Consider the following 18,116-nt stretch of genomic DNA (forward strand, 5'->3'; position numbering starts at 1 on the left):
GGATAAAGGGAAGCCCTGCAGAGGTACTGTGCTTAAATTTATAGAAGGAATTTGATAAGGTACCATGTCAAAGGTTATTGCAGAAAGTAAAAGCTCATGCTGCAGATTAGTGGTGATAGCATATTGCCTGTTGGCAGTAACCAGAGTATGAATAAATGTAGTTTTAAGGGATCTATATTTGTATTCATAAACATTAGAAATAAGATATAGCTTTAGATAGGTTTAATTTAATATTTCTATATAAGAGTAAAACCTATAGTTAGATTCATATTGGACAAATGTGTTTGTAAGTGTGGGGTTAGTTTAGTTCCAGCTGTGCTTCTATAGTGCTTAGAGAGAGTTATGGTATGAAAAGCAAATAAGCAAGCAGAAGTACGTGGGTATTGCTTAACAACAGGGACCCCTTTTAGAAAGAAAGGCTTTTTGGATTTAGTTTCAGCTGAATTCATTTTCAGTTGAAAATAGGACACTGAGGAGTGAACATCTCTCAACTCTGCCAAGAAAAGATAAGCTCGACAGAACAAGGGAGCTGCAAAGAGGCAGACTTTCCAAAGAACTAGATACAGTCCAGCTAACCAGAGAATCGGGACAGAAAGAATGTCTGAAGAAATTAAGAGAACATAGACCAAGATGTTGTTTAGGAGAATTCTAGGGAAAAGCAGACAAAATGTTGTGAGAGAAAGAGACAGCTGCAATAACCAGAGTTAAAGTAGGAAAACAGACTTCAGAGGTAAATCAAAAGTTTGATGCCATTTTAATAGAGTCTGGGAATCAATTGTTAAAGCAGCCGTAAACAGTTTGTGCAACAGTCAAGACAAAAACTTCCTGAAGGGTGAATTGAAAAGCCTGGATGCTGGATTCTTTGTTAAAAGTGAAAAGAACTCCAACTCCAAAGAGTAATTTGGAAAACCTGGATTTCTGAATGCAAATTGCTGATGGAAAACATTGTTATGAAATGGATGACACAGTGCACAGTGGTTAACACTGCTGCCTCATAGCATCAGGGACCTGGGTTAGATTCCTGGCTTAGGTCACTGCCTGTGTGGTGTCTGCACGTTCTACTTGTGTCTACATGGGTTTCCTTCGGGTGCTCTGGTTTCCTCGCACAGTCCGAAGGATTTGCTGGTTAGGTGCATTGGCCATGCTAAATTCTCCCTCAGTGTACCTGAACAGTTGCTGGAATGTGGTGACTAGGGGATTTTCACAGTAACTTCATTGCAGTGTTAATGTAAGCCTACTTGTGGCATTAATGAATAAACTGAAAGATTTTAAAGTGTGTTTTTTGGAAATGGTGTTTGGAAACTCTCATGTGACAATCATCTGGAGAGGGATTTTAAGAAGTAATCCACAACATTCACTGGGGTTCAGAGTGGAGAGTGTATTTGACCAGAGCCAATTTGGGTGTTCAAAGGGAGTTTGTGTTACTGAGATCATTGTAGTTTAACATGTACTTTGTAATCCATGTTAACCTTAAGATCTATGCATATTTATGAAGCTAAGGGGGTAGTAAAGGAGTATTGTCACATAATCCAGCAGTACAATTGTTTCTTTCTTGTTGAAACTAATTAGTGGTCCTGTGACTCTGTTCCTCCATGTTTTCTAAAACAAAAGTTACAGTCTTCTGAGCCAGAGTTCCATTCTAGGATCTTCCCATCCAGTTATAACGCCAACTGGGATCAAAACAGTATCTTTGGCTGATTGGCAGGATGGGATAAGTGAAGTCCCTCAGGGGTCTGTGCAAGGGCCCCAACTTTTACAATTTATATCAATGACTTAGATGTGGGGAGTGAAGGCATGGTAGCTAAATTTGCAGATGACATAAAACTAAGTAGGAAATTATAAAAGCAAATTATTGCAGATGCTGGAATCTAAAACCAAAAGAGAAAATGCTGGAAAATCTCAGCAGATCTGGCAGCATCTGTAAGGAGAGAAAATTGCTGACATTTCGAGTCCAGATGACCCTTTGTCAAAGCTTTGGACTTGAAACATCAGCTCTTTTCTCTCCTTGCTGCCAGACCTGCTGAAATTTTCCAACATTTTCTCTTTAGGTCGGAAATGATGTTGTGAAGAGGACATCAGAAGTGTTAGGAAAACAAAGGTATGTTTAAGGGATTTATATTTGCATTGGCAAATATTAGAAATAAGGTACAGTTTTAAGTGGGCTTAATTTAGTGGGCAATTCCCCAGCCCACTGCGCTGCTCGGGCCAGGAGAGTCCAGCAGAGGCCGTGTAGCGGGTTTCTCGCTGGGCGCAATGGCCTCCGTGCATCTCTGGCCGCTGGATTTCTGGCGTCAACAGCTCCCCCCGCCCACCCTTCCCAGCCAGGAGTGTTTCAGTCCAGCGTGGTTTACAACAGCTCCCCGTTGGCGGGAAGTGGCATGGATTAGCATGGTGGGTATGAGAGACAAGGGGAGTAGGTGGGGCACATGAAATGGCATGGGTTGGCATGGATGGGGAGTGGATGAGGCATGTGAGGCTGGGGTGAGGGACTAGTTTCAGATTTATATTTTTAAAAATTTCAACAAAGCACCAGTGCACCCAGGCAAGCATTTCACCCGGCCGATCTCCTCATCTGTCATTTTCACACTCGTTTCAGGTCACCTAGCCAGCCTCTCAGAGGTCTGCCATCAACCCCTTCCCACCCCAACTCCTCCACTGAAAATTCCAACTTTCAGGCTACTTTCTCCCGGGTCGGTTTCACAAAGTTGGGAAATATCCCCACCGGGAGCAAGAATTCAGACGATATTGTTCGATAATAATTACAAAGAAATTTGCTGTTTCTGAAAGCCATGCAAACATTTTGTTTCAACATGTTTACTGAATTTTTTTTACCTGATTTTTTCAAATAGGGAGAGATCCATTAAATAATGAGTTGTACCTGAAATGATCAGCTGATATCAGAAAAGTAATGAAAAGCTATTGTAATAAATGAGATAAGGTGCACAACATTAAACATACAAGTGCTCAGCATAGAAACTGAAATAGCTTGTTTAGATCACGTATAAAGTAGAATAATTGTTTTCATAAATTTGAATATATTTCTTACGGATTATTGCAATAAAAATTTGCTCCATCTTAACCATTACAGATAACATGTACACAGAACGTTACATGGGCTACCCAACTGAGAAAGACAATCTTCAGTTCTACAAGGTAAACCACACTGAATTTAAGTTTCAAACACATTGGTGGCAATTTTTAGCCTGATTTTGTACCTGATTTAATTAATTTCCCAACTGGTGGGATAGGTTAAAATTGTCCCAAACTTGTCTCTCACAGTAAGAATTAAATTGCAACTAAGGATATAATGGAAAAGCAACTCATCAGCTCAAAACAAACATTGATTATGTTCTTCCTGACATTATTGGCTGAACTATTTTTTTTTTCAGATCCATTTTTTGGCCAAACCAGCAAGTTTGTTTCAGTATGTTTATCTGGTTCAATATCGAAAATAACCTTTGTTCATGTCAGGAAATATATCGGATCTGATAGTGAATCCATGTGACCCAAGGTCATGTTTTCTATTTGTTTATCCACTTTCCAAAATAACTAACTGAAAGTTACCTCTGCTGCACTTTGGAGTACTAACGCAATCCAATTAAAAATGCCATCTTCCTACAAGTACGGATTTTGCATTGTTTAAGTTGAAATAGTTTCTAAATTTCATTCTGGATTTCTAAAATTATGAACAACAACAGATCACAAGATCCATTCAGTCCATCCTACACTGTCAAGGAAATTTGCTACTGAGGCTGGTACCTCAGATTGGGAAATTTCCTGACTAGGCACAAATCAGTTTAAGGTGCCCTATTAGACCCAATTTTCACTCCAAGGAGCCTGGGGCCCAGAAGAAGATCCTAGGTGGCTATGGGGCAGGCACGTGCCAAGGCGGGGTGGTTAGAAGGCCTGCCTCAGTTCTCTGGAACTTCATCTCATGTATTCCCCATGGGCAGACCCAAGGAGCCATGTGGAGATGGGAAAAAATAAGCTTCTAACAATCTAATACAGCTGTCACTCATTCAGACTTGATAGTGGAAACAATTCCCATTCAAGAAATCCATTTAAAGCTTTTAAATCTCCTCAAGTAGTTAATCACTTATAAAAACAATCTTCTATTCAGACCCCATATCAAAGACAACTAATCTATTAATAGCCACTTTAAACTGTCAATCAAACTATGAACTCAGAACATTTTGCTGAGGTAATTGTAGCTGTTGAAATGCAGCCATGTTTTCATGTTATTAATAGCGCTTGAGGAAATACCAACAAAGACCTCCTATCGAAATTGCATGAGCAGCTGGTAATTGTTTTTATAGCTGACAGTAGATGCCCTGTTAATCAAAGAAATCCAGCAGAGGGTTTTGTTAAATTGTCATTGATGGTTTCAGACAGTTTTTATCATATTTAAAGAGCAAGGGGTTTCAAAAATACTTCAGGTCATGACAATTAAGCAGACTATATCCACCCTTAAAGAGCATTTGTCTCCGCAATCAATTTATGATTCCCACACTGTGGGTTAAGGCCCTTGTGACAGCCAAATGTGTTTTGTTCGAACGCAGCACGAAGTTCAAATGGTCATGCGAAGATGGATTTCCCTCCTGTGTGGCAAACCCCCTTACCCCTGCTGGCAAAATTTGATGTGACAGAAATTGGGGTGGGACTTCCACATCCTGATCCCACCTGACATGTTTAAAATTCTGCAAAGTGTTTTTAACTCCACAAAAGTCCGACCCAAGGCAACCTAAGGAGGCAGAACACAAGAAAAATTGTCACATGTATTGAAATACAGTGAAAAGTATTGTTTCTTGCATGCTTCACAGACAAAACATACCATTCATAGAATACATAGGGGAGAAAGAAAGGATAGGGTGCAGAATATAGTGTTGCAGTTACAGATAGGGTGAAGAGAAAGATCAGCTTAATATCCTTGTCTAATTCAGGGGAAAACATTAGAGATTCCATGTCAAATCTTGAAGTTGATTAAAATAAATTCCAGAAGACTACAGTGACAAGAAGTCACATCTCCTGATATCCCATCCACTTTTTGTATGCTGCATGAGGTACGGTGGCACAGAGGTTACCAATGCTGCCTCACAGCGCCAAGGATCCGGGTTCGATTTTCACTCCAAGGAGCCTGGGGCCCAGAAGAAGATCCTAGGTGGCTATGGGGCAGGCACGTGCCAAGGCGGGGTGGTTAGAAGGCCTGCCTACGGTGGCACAGAGGTTACCAATGCTGCCTCACAGCGCCAAGGATCCGGGTTCGATTCCCGGCTTGGGTCACTGTCTGTGTGAAATTTGCATACTCTCATGGGTTTCCTTGGGGTGCTCCGGTTTCCTCCCACAGTCTGGAAAACATGCTGGTTAAGTGCATTGGCCATGCTAAATTCTCTCTTAGTGTATGCGAATAGGCGCCGAAGTGTGGCGACTAGGGGATTTTCACAGTAACTTTATTGCAGTGTTAATGTAAGCCTACTTATGACTAATAAATAAACTTTACTTTTCTTAGCCACAACCATAAACTCATTTGGCTCCCTTTTACATGTTCATTCTGAAACAAACCCAGATCTTTTCATTCAGCACTTCCTGAACTCCCACTTAAGGAAAAAGAGTTGTTATAAACTTTAAAACCAAAGAAGTATATTTTATTTCAGTTGTTTTAAATTGTGCCTTTTATAATCCTTTAATATTCTGTGCTTAGTCATCAGTTTCCCACTGGGGAGTTTTCCTGTAATTCTTTAAATTGCTTTTCAGAATTCTACTGTGATGGAAAGAGCTGAAAACTTCAGATTGGTTGATTACCTCCTCATCCACGGAACAGCAGATGGTGAGCTTGATGGATTCTGGATCATCCAATAGTTTAAGTAAATCATAGTTATATTTAAACTGCAGATTGGAAACCAATCTGCAGAGCAAATACTGAGCAAGCAATAATACTTCATTATAAAACATTAGACATCCTATTTAACATCTGAGTAATTGTCTGCATATATTGACAGAATGCATATTTGTACAATTTAATGCATTATAATGCTTACCAAAAGATTTCAGTGCCAGATTTTTTGAATGTGTCATTTGGAAGTATCACTTACAGCTAATGCAACTTGTTTGCCTTGGCTTTAACATATCAATCAGACTGGAATATAATTTCACTAATACACTCTTTTTCAGATAATGTCCATTTCCAGCAAGCAGCACAGATTTCAAAGGCCCTTGTGGATAAACAAATAGATTTCCAAACAATGGTACGTAGCAGTTTATAAAATGTCGCTTTATGTGTTGTGTGGCTCCTTTTTGCACAAATTATTTGTGTTAAACTCTAAAATGTAACTGGTAGAATATAATAGGCTGGTTCTTGCTGGGAAGGTGATGGACAAATTGGTCAACAGTTTCAGGGCATCAAGAGATATGCTGTGAGTTGTGAATTTACAGAACTTCATATCAATCATAGAAAATTTACAACACATAAAAAGAGGCCATTCAGCCCATTGTGTGCGTGTCAAATGTCAAAGAGCTGCCCAGCCTAATCCAACCGTCGTGTACATGGTCCATGGCACTGCAGAGCGCAGCTTTTCAATTAGACCTCAAATACTTTTTAAATGTGGTGAGAGTTTCTACCTCTATCATCCTTTCAGGCCGTGATTTCCAAGTCCCTCCATTCCCTGGGTGAAAAACTGTTTCCTCGTCGCTCCTCTAATCATTCTACCAATTGCTTTAATTCTATTTGAATCTTCTGCTGAGATAAATAGGTCATAAGAACATAAGAACTAGGAGCAGGAGTAGGCCATCTGTCCCCTAGAGCCTGCTCTGCCATTCAATAAAATCATGGCTGATTTTTTTCGTGGACTAAGCTCCACTTATCCACCCACTGACCATAACCCTTAATTCCTTTACTCTTCAAAAACCTATCTATCTTTCCTCAAAAACATTCAAGGAAGTAGTCTCAATTGCTTCACTGGGCAGGAAATCCCACAGATTCACAACCCTTCAGGTGAAGAAGTCCCTCCTCAACTCAGTCCAAAATCTGTTCCCCCTTATTTTGAGGCTATGCTCCCTAGTTCTAGTTTCATCCACCAGTGGAAACAACCTCCCTGCTTCTATCTTATCTATTCCCTTTATAATTTTACATGTTTTTATAAGATCCCCCCTCATTCTTCTAAATTCCAATGAGTATAACCCCAGTTTCTCCTCATAAACCAACCCTCTCAACTCCAGAATCAACCTAGTGAATCTCCTCTGCACCCCCTCCAGTGCCAGTACATCCTTTCTCAAGTAAGGAGACCAAAACTGTACACAGTACTCCAGGTGCGGCCTCAGCAGCACCTTATACAGCTGCAACATAACCTCCCTGTTTTTAAACTCTATCCTTCTAGCAACGAAGGACAAAATTCCATTTACCTTCTTAATTGCCTGCTGCACCTGCAAACCAACTTTTTGCAATTCATGCACAAGGGCGCCCAGGTCCCTCTGCATAGCAGCATGCTGCAATTTTTTACCATTTAAGTAATAGTCTGTTTTGCTGTTATTCCTACCAAAATGGATGACCTCACATTTACCAAAATTGTACTCCATCTGCCAGACTCTTGCCCACTCACTTAAACTATCCATATCCCTTTGCAGACTTTTTTCTCTGCACACTTTGCTCTCCCACTCATCTTAGTGTCATCTGCAAACTTTGACACACTACACTTGGTTCCCAACTCCAAATCATCTATGTAAATTGTAAACAATTGTGGTCCCAACTCTGATCCCTGAGGCACAGCACTAGTCACTGATCACCAACCAGAAAAACACCCTTTTATCCCCACTCTTTGCTTCCTGTTGGTTAACCAATCCTTTATCCATGCTGAAACATTACCCCCAACACCATGCACCTTTATTTTATACAGCAGCTTTTTGTGCGGCACTTATCGAATGCCTTCTGGAAATCCAGATAAACCACATCCACCAGTTCCCTGTTGTCCACCACACTCAATGTCCTCAAAGAATTCCAGTAACTTAATCAAACATGACCTGCCTTTCATGAACCCATGCTGGGTCTGCTTAATGGGACACTTTCTATCCAGATGTCTTGCTATTTCTTCCTTGATGATAGATTCAAGCATTTTCCCTACTACAGAAGTTAAGCTAGCCGGCCTAAGTTACCTGTCTTTTGTCTACAGCCTTTTTCATACACTGGCGTCACATTTGTTGTTTTCCAATCTGCTGGAACCACCCCAGAGTCCAGCGAATTTTGGGAAATTATCACGAGCGCATTTACTATTTCCCCCAGCAGCTCTTTTAGTATCCTGGGATGCATTCCATTGGAGCCAGGAGACTTGTCTACCTTTAGCTTGACCAATACTATCTCTTTGGTGATAATGATCATTTCTAGGTCCTCACCTACCATAGCCTCCTTGTCATCAATTTTTGGCATATTATTTGTGTCTTCCAGTGTGAAGACCAATATAAAATACCTATTCAATGCCTCAGCCATTTCCTCATTTCCCGTTTATTCTCACCCTCTAAAGGACCAATATTTACTTTAGCCACTCTTTTTCGTTTTATATATTTGTAGAAACATTTGCTATCTGTTTTTATATTCTGAGCTAGTTTACTCTCATAATATATCTTACTTTTCTTTTTAATTTTTTTCATGGCTTTCTGTTGACCTTTAAAGATTTCCCAATTCTCTTGTTTCCCACTAATCTTTGCCACTTTGTGTATGTATTTTCTTTCAATTTGATACCTTCCTTTATTTCCTTGGATATCCATGGCTGATTATCCCTTTTCCTACAATCCTTCCTTTTCACTGGTAAATACTTTTGCCGAGTACTGTAAAACAAATCACTTTGAAAGTCCTCCACTGTTCCCCAATTGTCCCACCACAAAGTCTTTGCTCCCTGTCTACCTTAGCCAACTCCTCCCTCATCCCATTGTCGTCTCCTTTGTTTAAGCACAAGACACTGGTATTAGATTTTACCTTCTCACCCTCCATCTGTATTTTAAATTCAACCATTCTGTGATTGCTCCTTCCGAGAGGATCTCTAACTCTGAAATCATTAATTATTCCTATCTCATTACACAGAACCAGATCTTGGATAGCTTGCTCCTTCATAGGTTTCATTACATAGTGTTCAAAGAAACTATTGCAGATCCATTCTATGAACTCCTCCTCAAGGCTGCCTTGACCAGCGTGGTTTGACCAATCGACATATAGATTAAAATCCCCCATGATAATGCCATATCATTTTTACTTGCATCAGTTATTACTTTGTTTTTTGCTCACCCCACCATGATGTTAGTATTTGGTCATCCCTGTTTGCCCTATCAAGGCTCCTCATAACTTTATACACCTCGATTAAGTCACTCTCAACCTCCTCTGCTCCAAGGAAAATAACCCCAGCCATCCAACCTTTTCTCATCATTAAAATTTTCCAAACCCGGCAACAGCCTTGTAAATCTCCTCTGAACATTCTCATGTGTAATTACACATTTTCTGTATGTAGTACTCAAGCTGTGGTCTAACTAATTTCTTTACTGTTTCAGGATAAGCTCCCTCCTCACATACATTCCATAAAAGCATAAGAAATAGCAACACGCATAGACTCTGTAGCCCTTCGAGCCTGCTCCACCATTGAAAAGTCCATTGACCTTGATTTCATTTTCTCATTTACCATCAGCGGGGCTGATCGGGTAAATCTCAAGAGCCCTCAAGCCTGTCGGGACTCCCGATTTTCGGTTGACGCCCCATTCACCGGGACATCGGGATTTCCGCGGGTTATCTGAAGAGGTTGGAGAATCAGGCCCTTGATTTCTTTGCCTATATCATTAATATAGGTTGCAAAAATCTCAAGAGCTAGCACCGATCCTTGTGGCAATCTGCTAGACGCAATCTGCCAACTTGAAAATGGCATGCTTATCCCTACTTTTTGCTTCCTGCTTTGGCTAAGGAAGGAAAGCATGCCATATGCTTTTTTAACCATCTTATTGATCTATCCAACCACCCTTAAGGACACACGGATGTCTATCTAGGTGTCTCTGTTCCTTCACACTACTCCGTATCCTCCCATTTATTATTAGGAGTGACTGTGGGGACAGTAAATATTTCAGTCACAAGGATATAATAATGGAATGGATGGAGGGAATGGTAATAAATAAGTGAGTTGACTCTTTCAATCCCATTCATCAAGCCACAAGCCAAATTTGAAGGGAGAGCAGATTGGAAGTGAGGATAGGGCACTGAGGGAATAAATTTATTCTGCGGCGTGCAATTCTCAAACAAGGGTATTGAAATGAGCAATTCCCTGCCCCCAAATATCAAAGATAAACATTGAGTATTAAAATGTTTCAGATTTCAAACCAAGTATTAAAAAAGATTACAAAGGAAATATTTTATCCAACAGCATGTATGGACATGAGCAACTATAATTTCAGAAAGTTAAAAAAAAAGCTTGTTCTGTATGCAGTTGATTGATGGGAGGATTAAAATATGAATTATAATCTCAAATCAATATAAATGCTTATTTTCTTTTTCCTTCCTATTTCAGTGGTACACAGATAAGGACCATGGTCTAACCGGTCTTGCCTACAGTCATGTGTTCATCCATATGTCACATTTTCTAAAACAATGTTTTAATCTCAATGGCTAGTGCAGAAAATATTTTAAATTGAACAAGACAAAGCATTATGTTCTCATCAAGCGACTATTTCAAGCATTTGTGTTGGTAAAGTATAACAATGCAGGTATTTATAGCGTGTTTTATTTTGTTCTTTCCAAGATAATGAATAAACCTCGATATCTGAGGTGAAGAGAATATTATTTACAGTTTTTGTACACATTCCAATTGGCAATATTAATTATTTCAAGGAAACACTGCACTTTAGATCACTGTAAAAAAATGCTGAGAAAATTGCAGGTCTCATTAAGAACAAAATAAAATTGAACAACCTAATAGCCAGTGTGGAGATATGGGCAGGATTTTCCGGCTGCGCTCGCCTCAAAACCGGAAAATCACGCCCGGGGTCGATGGACCTTTGCATGGTCTGCCCCCATCCGCTACAATTCCCGTGGCAGGGTGGACGGGAAAACTCCCCCCTATGGGTTAAATGGCCTCCTTCTGCTCTGTAACATTTCTGTGATTGTGTAATGTGTCATACCAATAAATAATGACTATTTTTGCTTTGTGCAAGCTTTATTCCCTTGTAAATTTGCAAAATCATCAGTCGCAACTGATATTTCTGAACAGGAATTAGCTTGCAACTGATATTTTGAAGTCTCATTAGAGCATAAATTCATTGATTCCTCTTCCCCATCCGGGAGCTGTGCTCAATGAATGTGTGGCTCAGTGAATCAATTCTCACTGATGTGCTTCTCTCTGATCCATGTTCTGTTGTAAAGTCGACCACTTTCAGATGTGTCAGATTGATTAATTTGCCCTTAGAAGACACGGAGAATTATTGGAAGGCAATAGAAAAAATTGTCTATTGTCATAATAATTGCTAGTTACCCTACACTCACGTTTGTTGTAATTTCAGTTATAGAATTCGAAATAAGGTGCCATTTGTGTCCATTTCCACATGGCATCACTTGTTGTCAGTGCCAGACTGATTGAGTTGCATAGGACAGAAGGAGACTCTTCACTACAGCATGACTGTGCTGGTTCTTAAAAAGAGCTATACAAATTAATCCCACTCCCCAGCTCTTTTCTCTACAGCCCCCACGCAAATCATTCCTTTTCAAGGATATGTCAAATTGCCCTTTGAAAGCTACTGTATATTTTCATTTCATCACACTTTCAGCTGGTGTGTTCCAACTCTCAGTTCACCTTTAAATTTTAGTGAAACTTCACGTCATTTATGTCATAGAATCGCTGCAGTGCAGAAGGAGGCCATTTGGTCCATCGAGTCTGCACCAACTGCCTTTTTTTCTATCTTACCCAGGCCCTATCCCCGTAGCCCCACATATTTACCTTGCTAATTCCCCTAATCTACACATCTTGGGACTCTAAGGGGCAATTGAGCATGGCCAATCCACCTAACGTGCACATTTTTGGAGTGGGAGAAAACTGGAGCACCCGGAGGAGACCCACGCAGATGCGAAATATCCACACAGACAGTGACCCAAGGCCGGAATGGAACCTGGGTCCCTGGCGCTGTGATGCAGCAGAGCTAACCACTATGCCATTGTGCTGCCTTGATGTGCCACCTCGATGTCATGTGGTGATATTAATGTTAAGCCGTCTAAAGCCATTTAGACAGGGAATATCCAAAAAACATATTTGCCCCAAAAAATGTCTCAGCCCTTGCACTGGACTTGTGCTCTCTGGAAAGCCATGTTGCTCTCCAGGGATAGGATTGCTTTCCTAATTAGCTATGGCATTAGATGTGCATCTTTAGCATATAATACATTGGAATGTCTGGCATGCCCTGCGGGGAGTTCCCCGCCCCAGAAAAACGTTATGGCAGCTCCCTTCTTATGGAGGATAGCATTTCTTTTAAGCCACTTTGACTCTGGGAATTCAGATCTCAATCCCAAATTGAACTCTCCGGTGAATCTCACTTTCACGCCCATCATCTGATCTAACCCTATGCACCTCACTTTACCACTGGAAGCTATTGACACAGAAACCCTAGCCATTCCCTTACAGCAATGAGTATATTTGGATTCAATCGGCCACTCTGGGAAAAGTATGGTGGAAACATGGTCAGGTACTGGCTTGTTTCTGGCTTTTTCAGTGAACTCTAACCAAAGATAATGTGAGATTATTCTAATGTGGATGTGGTTTTAAAGCCACGGTTTTTATTGTTTGATTTTCCTTGGTGTGTTATTTACTAGAGCTCCATGCTGGGACCATACTGTTTTTCATCCTGGAGTCAGGAATAGAGCCTATTAAAGCATGAAACAGTGCATAATTGTTCACATTAAACTTGAAGTGCCACCGTTTCAACATAGAAATAGTCTGTTTACATAACATAATCATTACCCGATATTGATTTGAAACTTTTTAATCCTAGATTAAGATTGAGGCAGTTTATTAAAGTGCAAAATACACACCAACACACTGTAGACTAGGTTTTACTGTTAGCAACATTAGTAGAGGTATTCCTATCAAATTTCTGCATCTGGTATTCATCAGTTGCATTAACCCATTTAAAATAAATCTACTAACGTCTCTATTCACAAAATTTCTCCACCTACTATGCTCAATGTGTTATGTTTTATCTCCAACAATAATGTTCACATTTCAGAGCTTTGTGTTTGGCGCAATGGGGATAAATGTGATATTTTGCTGCTGTTTGCTATTTTTACGTTACCTTATTGGGTAGTTCACTCTGGTTAGATTTGAAGAAGCACCATGTTGTAACTAAAATTTACACCATTATTGTGACATTAGGTAGGCTCTTTCATTCATGAAAAGAACACCGAGGAACCCCTCCCTCCTGCAGAACTTAATATTTGTTAAAAAAATGGTCCTTGCAAATGTATTGTCATCAATGCAATATCGAGGGGATAGTTGAAATATTTTAATGTGAATTTTATTCAGAATGTTCATCATAATGTAAAAACATAAAACCTAAACCCCAGTAATCTCATTGCATCACATTAAAAATGAAGAGTAATGTCATTTAGAAGTTTTTTTTTGGTTCCTGAATCCCTGTAGAACTGAGAACTGATCAAATGCTAAGTGAGCTTATAGTTGCAGTGGCACTTTGAGACAATTTGATGATTAGAAACTTCTAAATGGTTATGTGATGTTATATAATCCTCCCTTATAAATACTGTTTCATTCATTTCAGGTTAAATGATGCTTATTCTAAGTAGGAACCATTAATGGATTTGTTATATTCTACAATAATCAAGTGAAAGAATGACAGTGCTGATCTATGTAACTAATATGAAAACCTACTTGTGTATAAATGACCAACCCATTTACCACTGTATTTACCATCTAGAAACTGAAGATATAAAATATTGCTTATCAATTTGTACACATTCTCTAATTTTGTTTCATTTGCAATTTCATTTAATCATGTTTTTATTCACATTAATTTGTAAACATTTTATCAGATTCTACACCATTTTAAATCGTTTCAAGAATGTAAACTGTTGATTTGAGAACATGTTCAAATTTTAATGTAAATTGCTTCCTTGCTAATAAACAACAAAATACGAAAACTTTTATTTTTTATGCAAAGTGATTCATGTTAGTAGCTTTTAACTGCGCGTACAGGAGTTATCTGGCACTGTAGAACTGAAGGTTCATCATAAAGGAGGGGATGGGTTGAGGTATTTCCCAGGATACGTACAATACAGAAAAACCATTTTAAAGATGCTATAATTGATTTTAATTAGGCTAAACGGGCTATGTTATCACTGCAATGTGTTGAACACCGTTTGGTAGGTCTTAATGAAGTCTTTGGAGCCTTAATTAGGTTAACTGCAAGTATTTATCAACTATAAGAACTATGTACATAGATGCTATAATGGGTTTAAGCTGGAGCTGTCTCCATGCTTGCTTGCACACACAGCTCTGTCCAATCCTAGACTGACCCTGAGGTGCGGATTATGTGTTGACTTACCCCTCACTGTGTGGACAGTACCGTACTCAATCTCATAATGACTCTATATGTTCCATACATTTGGTACAACATAAGCTAGACTTGTATTCCCTTTTGTATGGAACATTAAGAGTTATGACCTTGAGTCGTTTAAGATGATTTAAAGATTCGATAGTATGGATGAAAAAAAAACTATCTTCACTGATGGCAGGTTTGCAAACAAGCAAATATTACCTTAAAGTTAGAGTCATATCATTTAAGAAGCACTTCCTCTGAGAAAAAGTTGTGAAAATTTGGACCTCCCTCGCCCAAAAAGCAATTCAGGCACAATTAATTTAAAATTTCAAAGCTGCGGTTAATAGATTTATTAGGCAAGGTGATTAAAGATTACCAAACCCAAATGGGTAGATGGAATTTAGAATCAGATCTGCCATGATCTAATTGAATATTGGGACATGCAGTCTCAAGAGACTGAGTGGTCTGTTCCTGTTCCTCTTTCCTATGTTTCTAATTGCTTACTTGTAGTTTTAATGGGATAGTGGTCATTATTTTTCTAGTTATTTCGGTCTTTTCCGGTACAAGAATCAAACTTATTCAAAAAGTAACCCATGCACTGTTCATGCATATCCATAAGATTTTTTAAAAGTCTTGCACAGGTTAGGCCAGCATTTATTTTCTATCCCTAATTACCTTTAGAAGGTGGTTGTGAGCCAACTTCTTGAGCTGCTGCAATCCATATGATGTAGGTACACTCACAATGCTATTAGGAAGGGAGTCCCAGGATTTTGACCCAATGACAGGGTGGCACAGTGGTTCGCACTGCTGCCTGACAGCTCCAGATGCCTGGGTTCAATTCCAGCCTCAGGTCACAGTCTGTGTGGAGTTTGCACATTCTCCCCGTGTCTGTGTGGTTTCCGTCGGGTGCTCCGGTTTCCTCTCACAGTCCGAAGATGGGCAGGTTAGGTCGATTGGCCATGCTAAATTGCCCCTTAGTGTCAGGGCGATAGGGCCTAGGTGGGATTGTTGTCGGTGCAGGCTCACTGGGCCGAATCGCCTCCTGCACTGTAGGGATTCTGATTCTATGACAGTGAAGGAGCAGTGAAATAGTTCCAAGTCAGGATGGTGTGTGGCTTGGAGAGGAAATTGCAGGTGGTGGTGTTCCCATTGCATCTGCTTCCCTTGTCCTTTGAGGTGTTAGTGATCACAGGTTTGGAAGGCTTTGTTAAAGATGCCTTGAGATTTGCTGCAGTGCATCTTGAGAGCAGCAGCAGCAATAGATCTTTAAAGGTGGTCACATGACAGACATAAGTTATGGATACCAATAATTAGAAACATAGAGCAGGAGGAGGCCATTTGGCCCTTCGAGCCTGTTCCACCATTCATTACGATCATGGCTGACCGTCCAACTCAATAGTCTAATCCAGCTTTCTTCCCATAACCGTTGATCCCGTTCACCTCAAGTGCTATATCTAGCCGCCTCTTGAGCACATTGCAAACAACAGTCATAAAATCTCTTGTTCCCTGAATATGTCGGTTGTTGCAATATCTAAATAGTCAGGATTCCAAATACATGGAATCATATTATGTCTCTACTGTTAGCTGTTTTCTTCTATGGGGCTTGTTGAATGAGATAACCAACATCTGGGAGAATCCAACCTAAAGTCCAATTATGGGTAAAGTCTTCACATAACAGATCTTTATGCAGTCAGAGAGAATTTGGAGCCTATTTGTCTTTGAAGCCGACTTTGCCATGGTTCTTTAATGCAGCCATGGCATTAGCATCCTTCTCCAGATTTCCTGAACAGTCACAGAGGGCAAGCGAGATGATGTTGGGCCTCCTTTGTCAAGGGAAGAATTTGTAATTGAAGGAACCCCAGTAAGGGACCGAACGGCTGAACTGTGCACTAATTCCTGAGGCTTCAACAATCACAAGAATGGAAAGAAGACCTGGGGAGGCTATTCCCCAAACCCCTCACTCTTAGCTGGAGGTCCTGCTGTGGGAACTAAGGGACTGAAATCAGATGGTGTATCCCAAGTACAGGAGGAAGAGACTAGCCCCTTCAATGGAAATGGCTGAGTAAGTGAAAAGGAGGGGAGTTATTCCTCAATCCTGAGTCAGTGCATTAAAAGGTTTGAGGTCTTCATGGAGGTACGAAAGGTTAGGGCATAACATTTTCTGATACCTTGACTTTTTTAGCATGCTCCTGCAAAATATTTTTTTGTACCTTTTGGTACTTTATTTCCAATCAAAAATCCAATTTGGCCCAAACAGACATTAATGTCTCTGTAATGAGAATTACAGATCCAAGCTGACAAGACAGTCCATACTCCTGCCTGGGCTTGATCAAACCAGTTCCAAGCTGACAGGATGAGGCATTACACCCCCTCCCAGGCTTGATCTGAGCTTCATCTTAGTCAAAATACCAAGATGGCTTTTTAAAAATTGCTTCGTGAAGCCTCAATCCTCCTGCAAAATACTCCTCAGACCAACACGCCTTACAGCTCCACTCAATTTCCTCATGCCAGGCATCTCCTGACATCCCCATAAACTGCTCCCATATCACAGTGAATGTGGACAAAAGGTGAATAAAGTCCTAGACAGGTGAACCGTCTCCCAAGAAATTAGAAACCACCTGACCTGCAGTAAGAGCGCACTCTTAGAAGAAGTGCTGTGAGCAGCAGTCTTTCACCCAGGCATGACTGCAACTATTCAAATTTCAGTGTCTGAGGGATTCCCAGCCTCAACTTTACTGAACTTACACTCACTGCTGTGCTCTTACCCGCTTGATCCTGATATGTTCCACACAGCTCAGGAAATCTGTGCACTGGCTGTGAAAGCCGGAATACTGGGTCGATTCCTCAGTTAACTGGAGATTTAAGTATTTTAATCACTCGCCCAACAATTCCACAGGGGATTCCTGTGAACTTATTCGAGTTAAAACACAGGTGGAGGTGGGCAGGACCATGTTGACTTTCTTACCTGCTGTCAAGTCTTGGGGCTTTAACCCAATCCTCCACTTGCAGCCAAGCCCACCCTCCTCTCCCTCTCATCCCCGCATCCCTCCCACCCTTGACAGTTAAATGTCTGTCCTATGCATTCATTCTTTGCAAGATGCTACACAAGATGATCAGACACATGTCTTGGCCTTAACTGAGAAATATCTCTGGCAATTTCTTTCAACAGAGGAAAGACCAGCATAAGCACAGAAGGTTTACAAAGGTGTCAATCAATCATCCCATTTTCATTGCGGATTTTCCCACTCCAGTAATTACAGTGAAGCACAGGTTCTGCCTATTGTATGTTATCTTAAATCATTCACCAATCACTGCTGAACAATGGAACACATCAGAGAAGTGCAGAGGATTTATGAGAAAAGACTGACAACCAATGTAACAGGGAATGCCAAGGTCTTCAATTGGCATATAAATAGTAAAAGGGTCGTAAAAAGAGGAGTAGGGCACATTAGGGGATTTACGCATGGAAACAGGGCACATGGCTGAGATTTTAAATGAATACTTTGCATCTGTGTTTACCGAGGAGGGAGATACTACCCAGGCTATGGCAACAGATAAGGAGG

The 18,116-nt window shown here is 40.3% G+C and overlaps 1 protein-coding gene across 9 annotated transcripts in view; it reads left to right on the forward strand.

Moving 5' to 3' along the window:
- fap (fibroblast activation protein, alpha) overlaps nt 1–14,154 on the forward strand; it is an 84,394-nt gene extending 70,240 nt beyond the window's left edge. For 8 of the 9 annotated variants that reach the window (XM_078228263.1, XM_078228258.1, XM_078228264.1 and 5 more), the window contains 4 exons: nt 3,089–3,153; nt 5,752–5,824; nt 6,169–6,242; nt 10,527–14,154. In XM_078228263.1, the coding sequence (XP_078084389.1) occupies nt 3,089–3,153; nt 5,752–5,824; nt 6,169–6,242; nt 10,527–10,628 (314 nt within the window). In that variant the 3' untranslated portion in view covers nt 10,629–14,154. Of the gene's footprint in view, nt 1–2,048; nt 2,099–3,088; nt 3,154–5,751; nt 5,825–6,168; nt 6,243–10,526 lie in introns of those variants that run through there. The other variant, XR_013499524.1, reaches the window with a different exon arrangement.
- Nucleotides 14,155–18,116: the final 3,962 nt, after the last annotated feature.

Source organism: Mustelus asterias, chromosome 14, assembly GCF_964213995.1.
Source record: "Mustelus asterias chromosome 14, sMusAst1.hap1.1, whole genome shotgun sequence".
Lineage (NCBI taxonomy): Eukaryota > Metazoa > Chordata > Chondrichthyes > Carcharhiniformes > Triakidae > Mustelus > Mustelus asterias.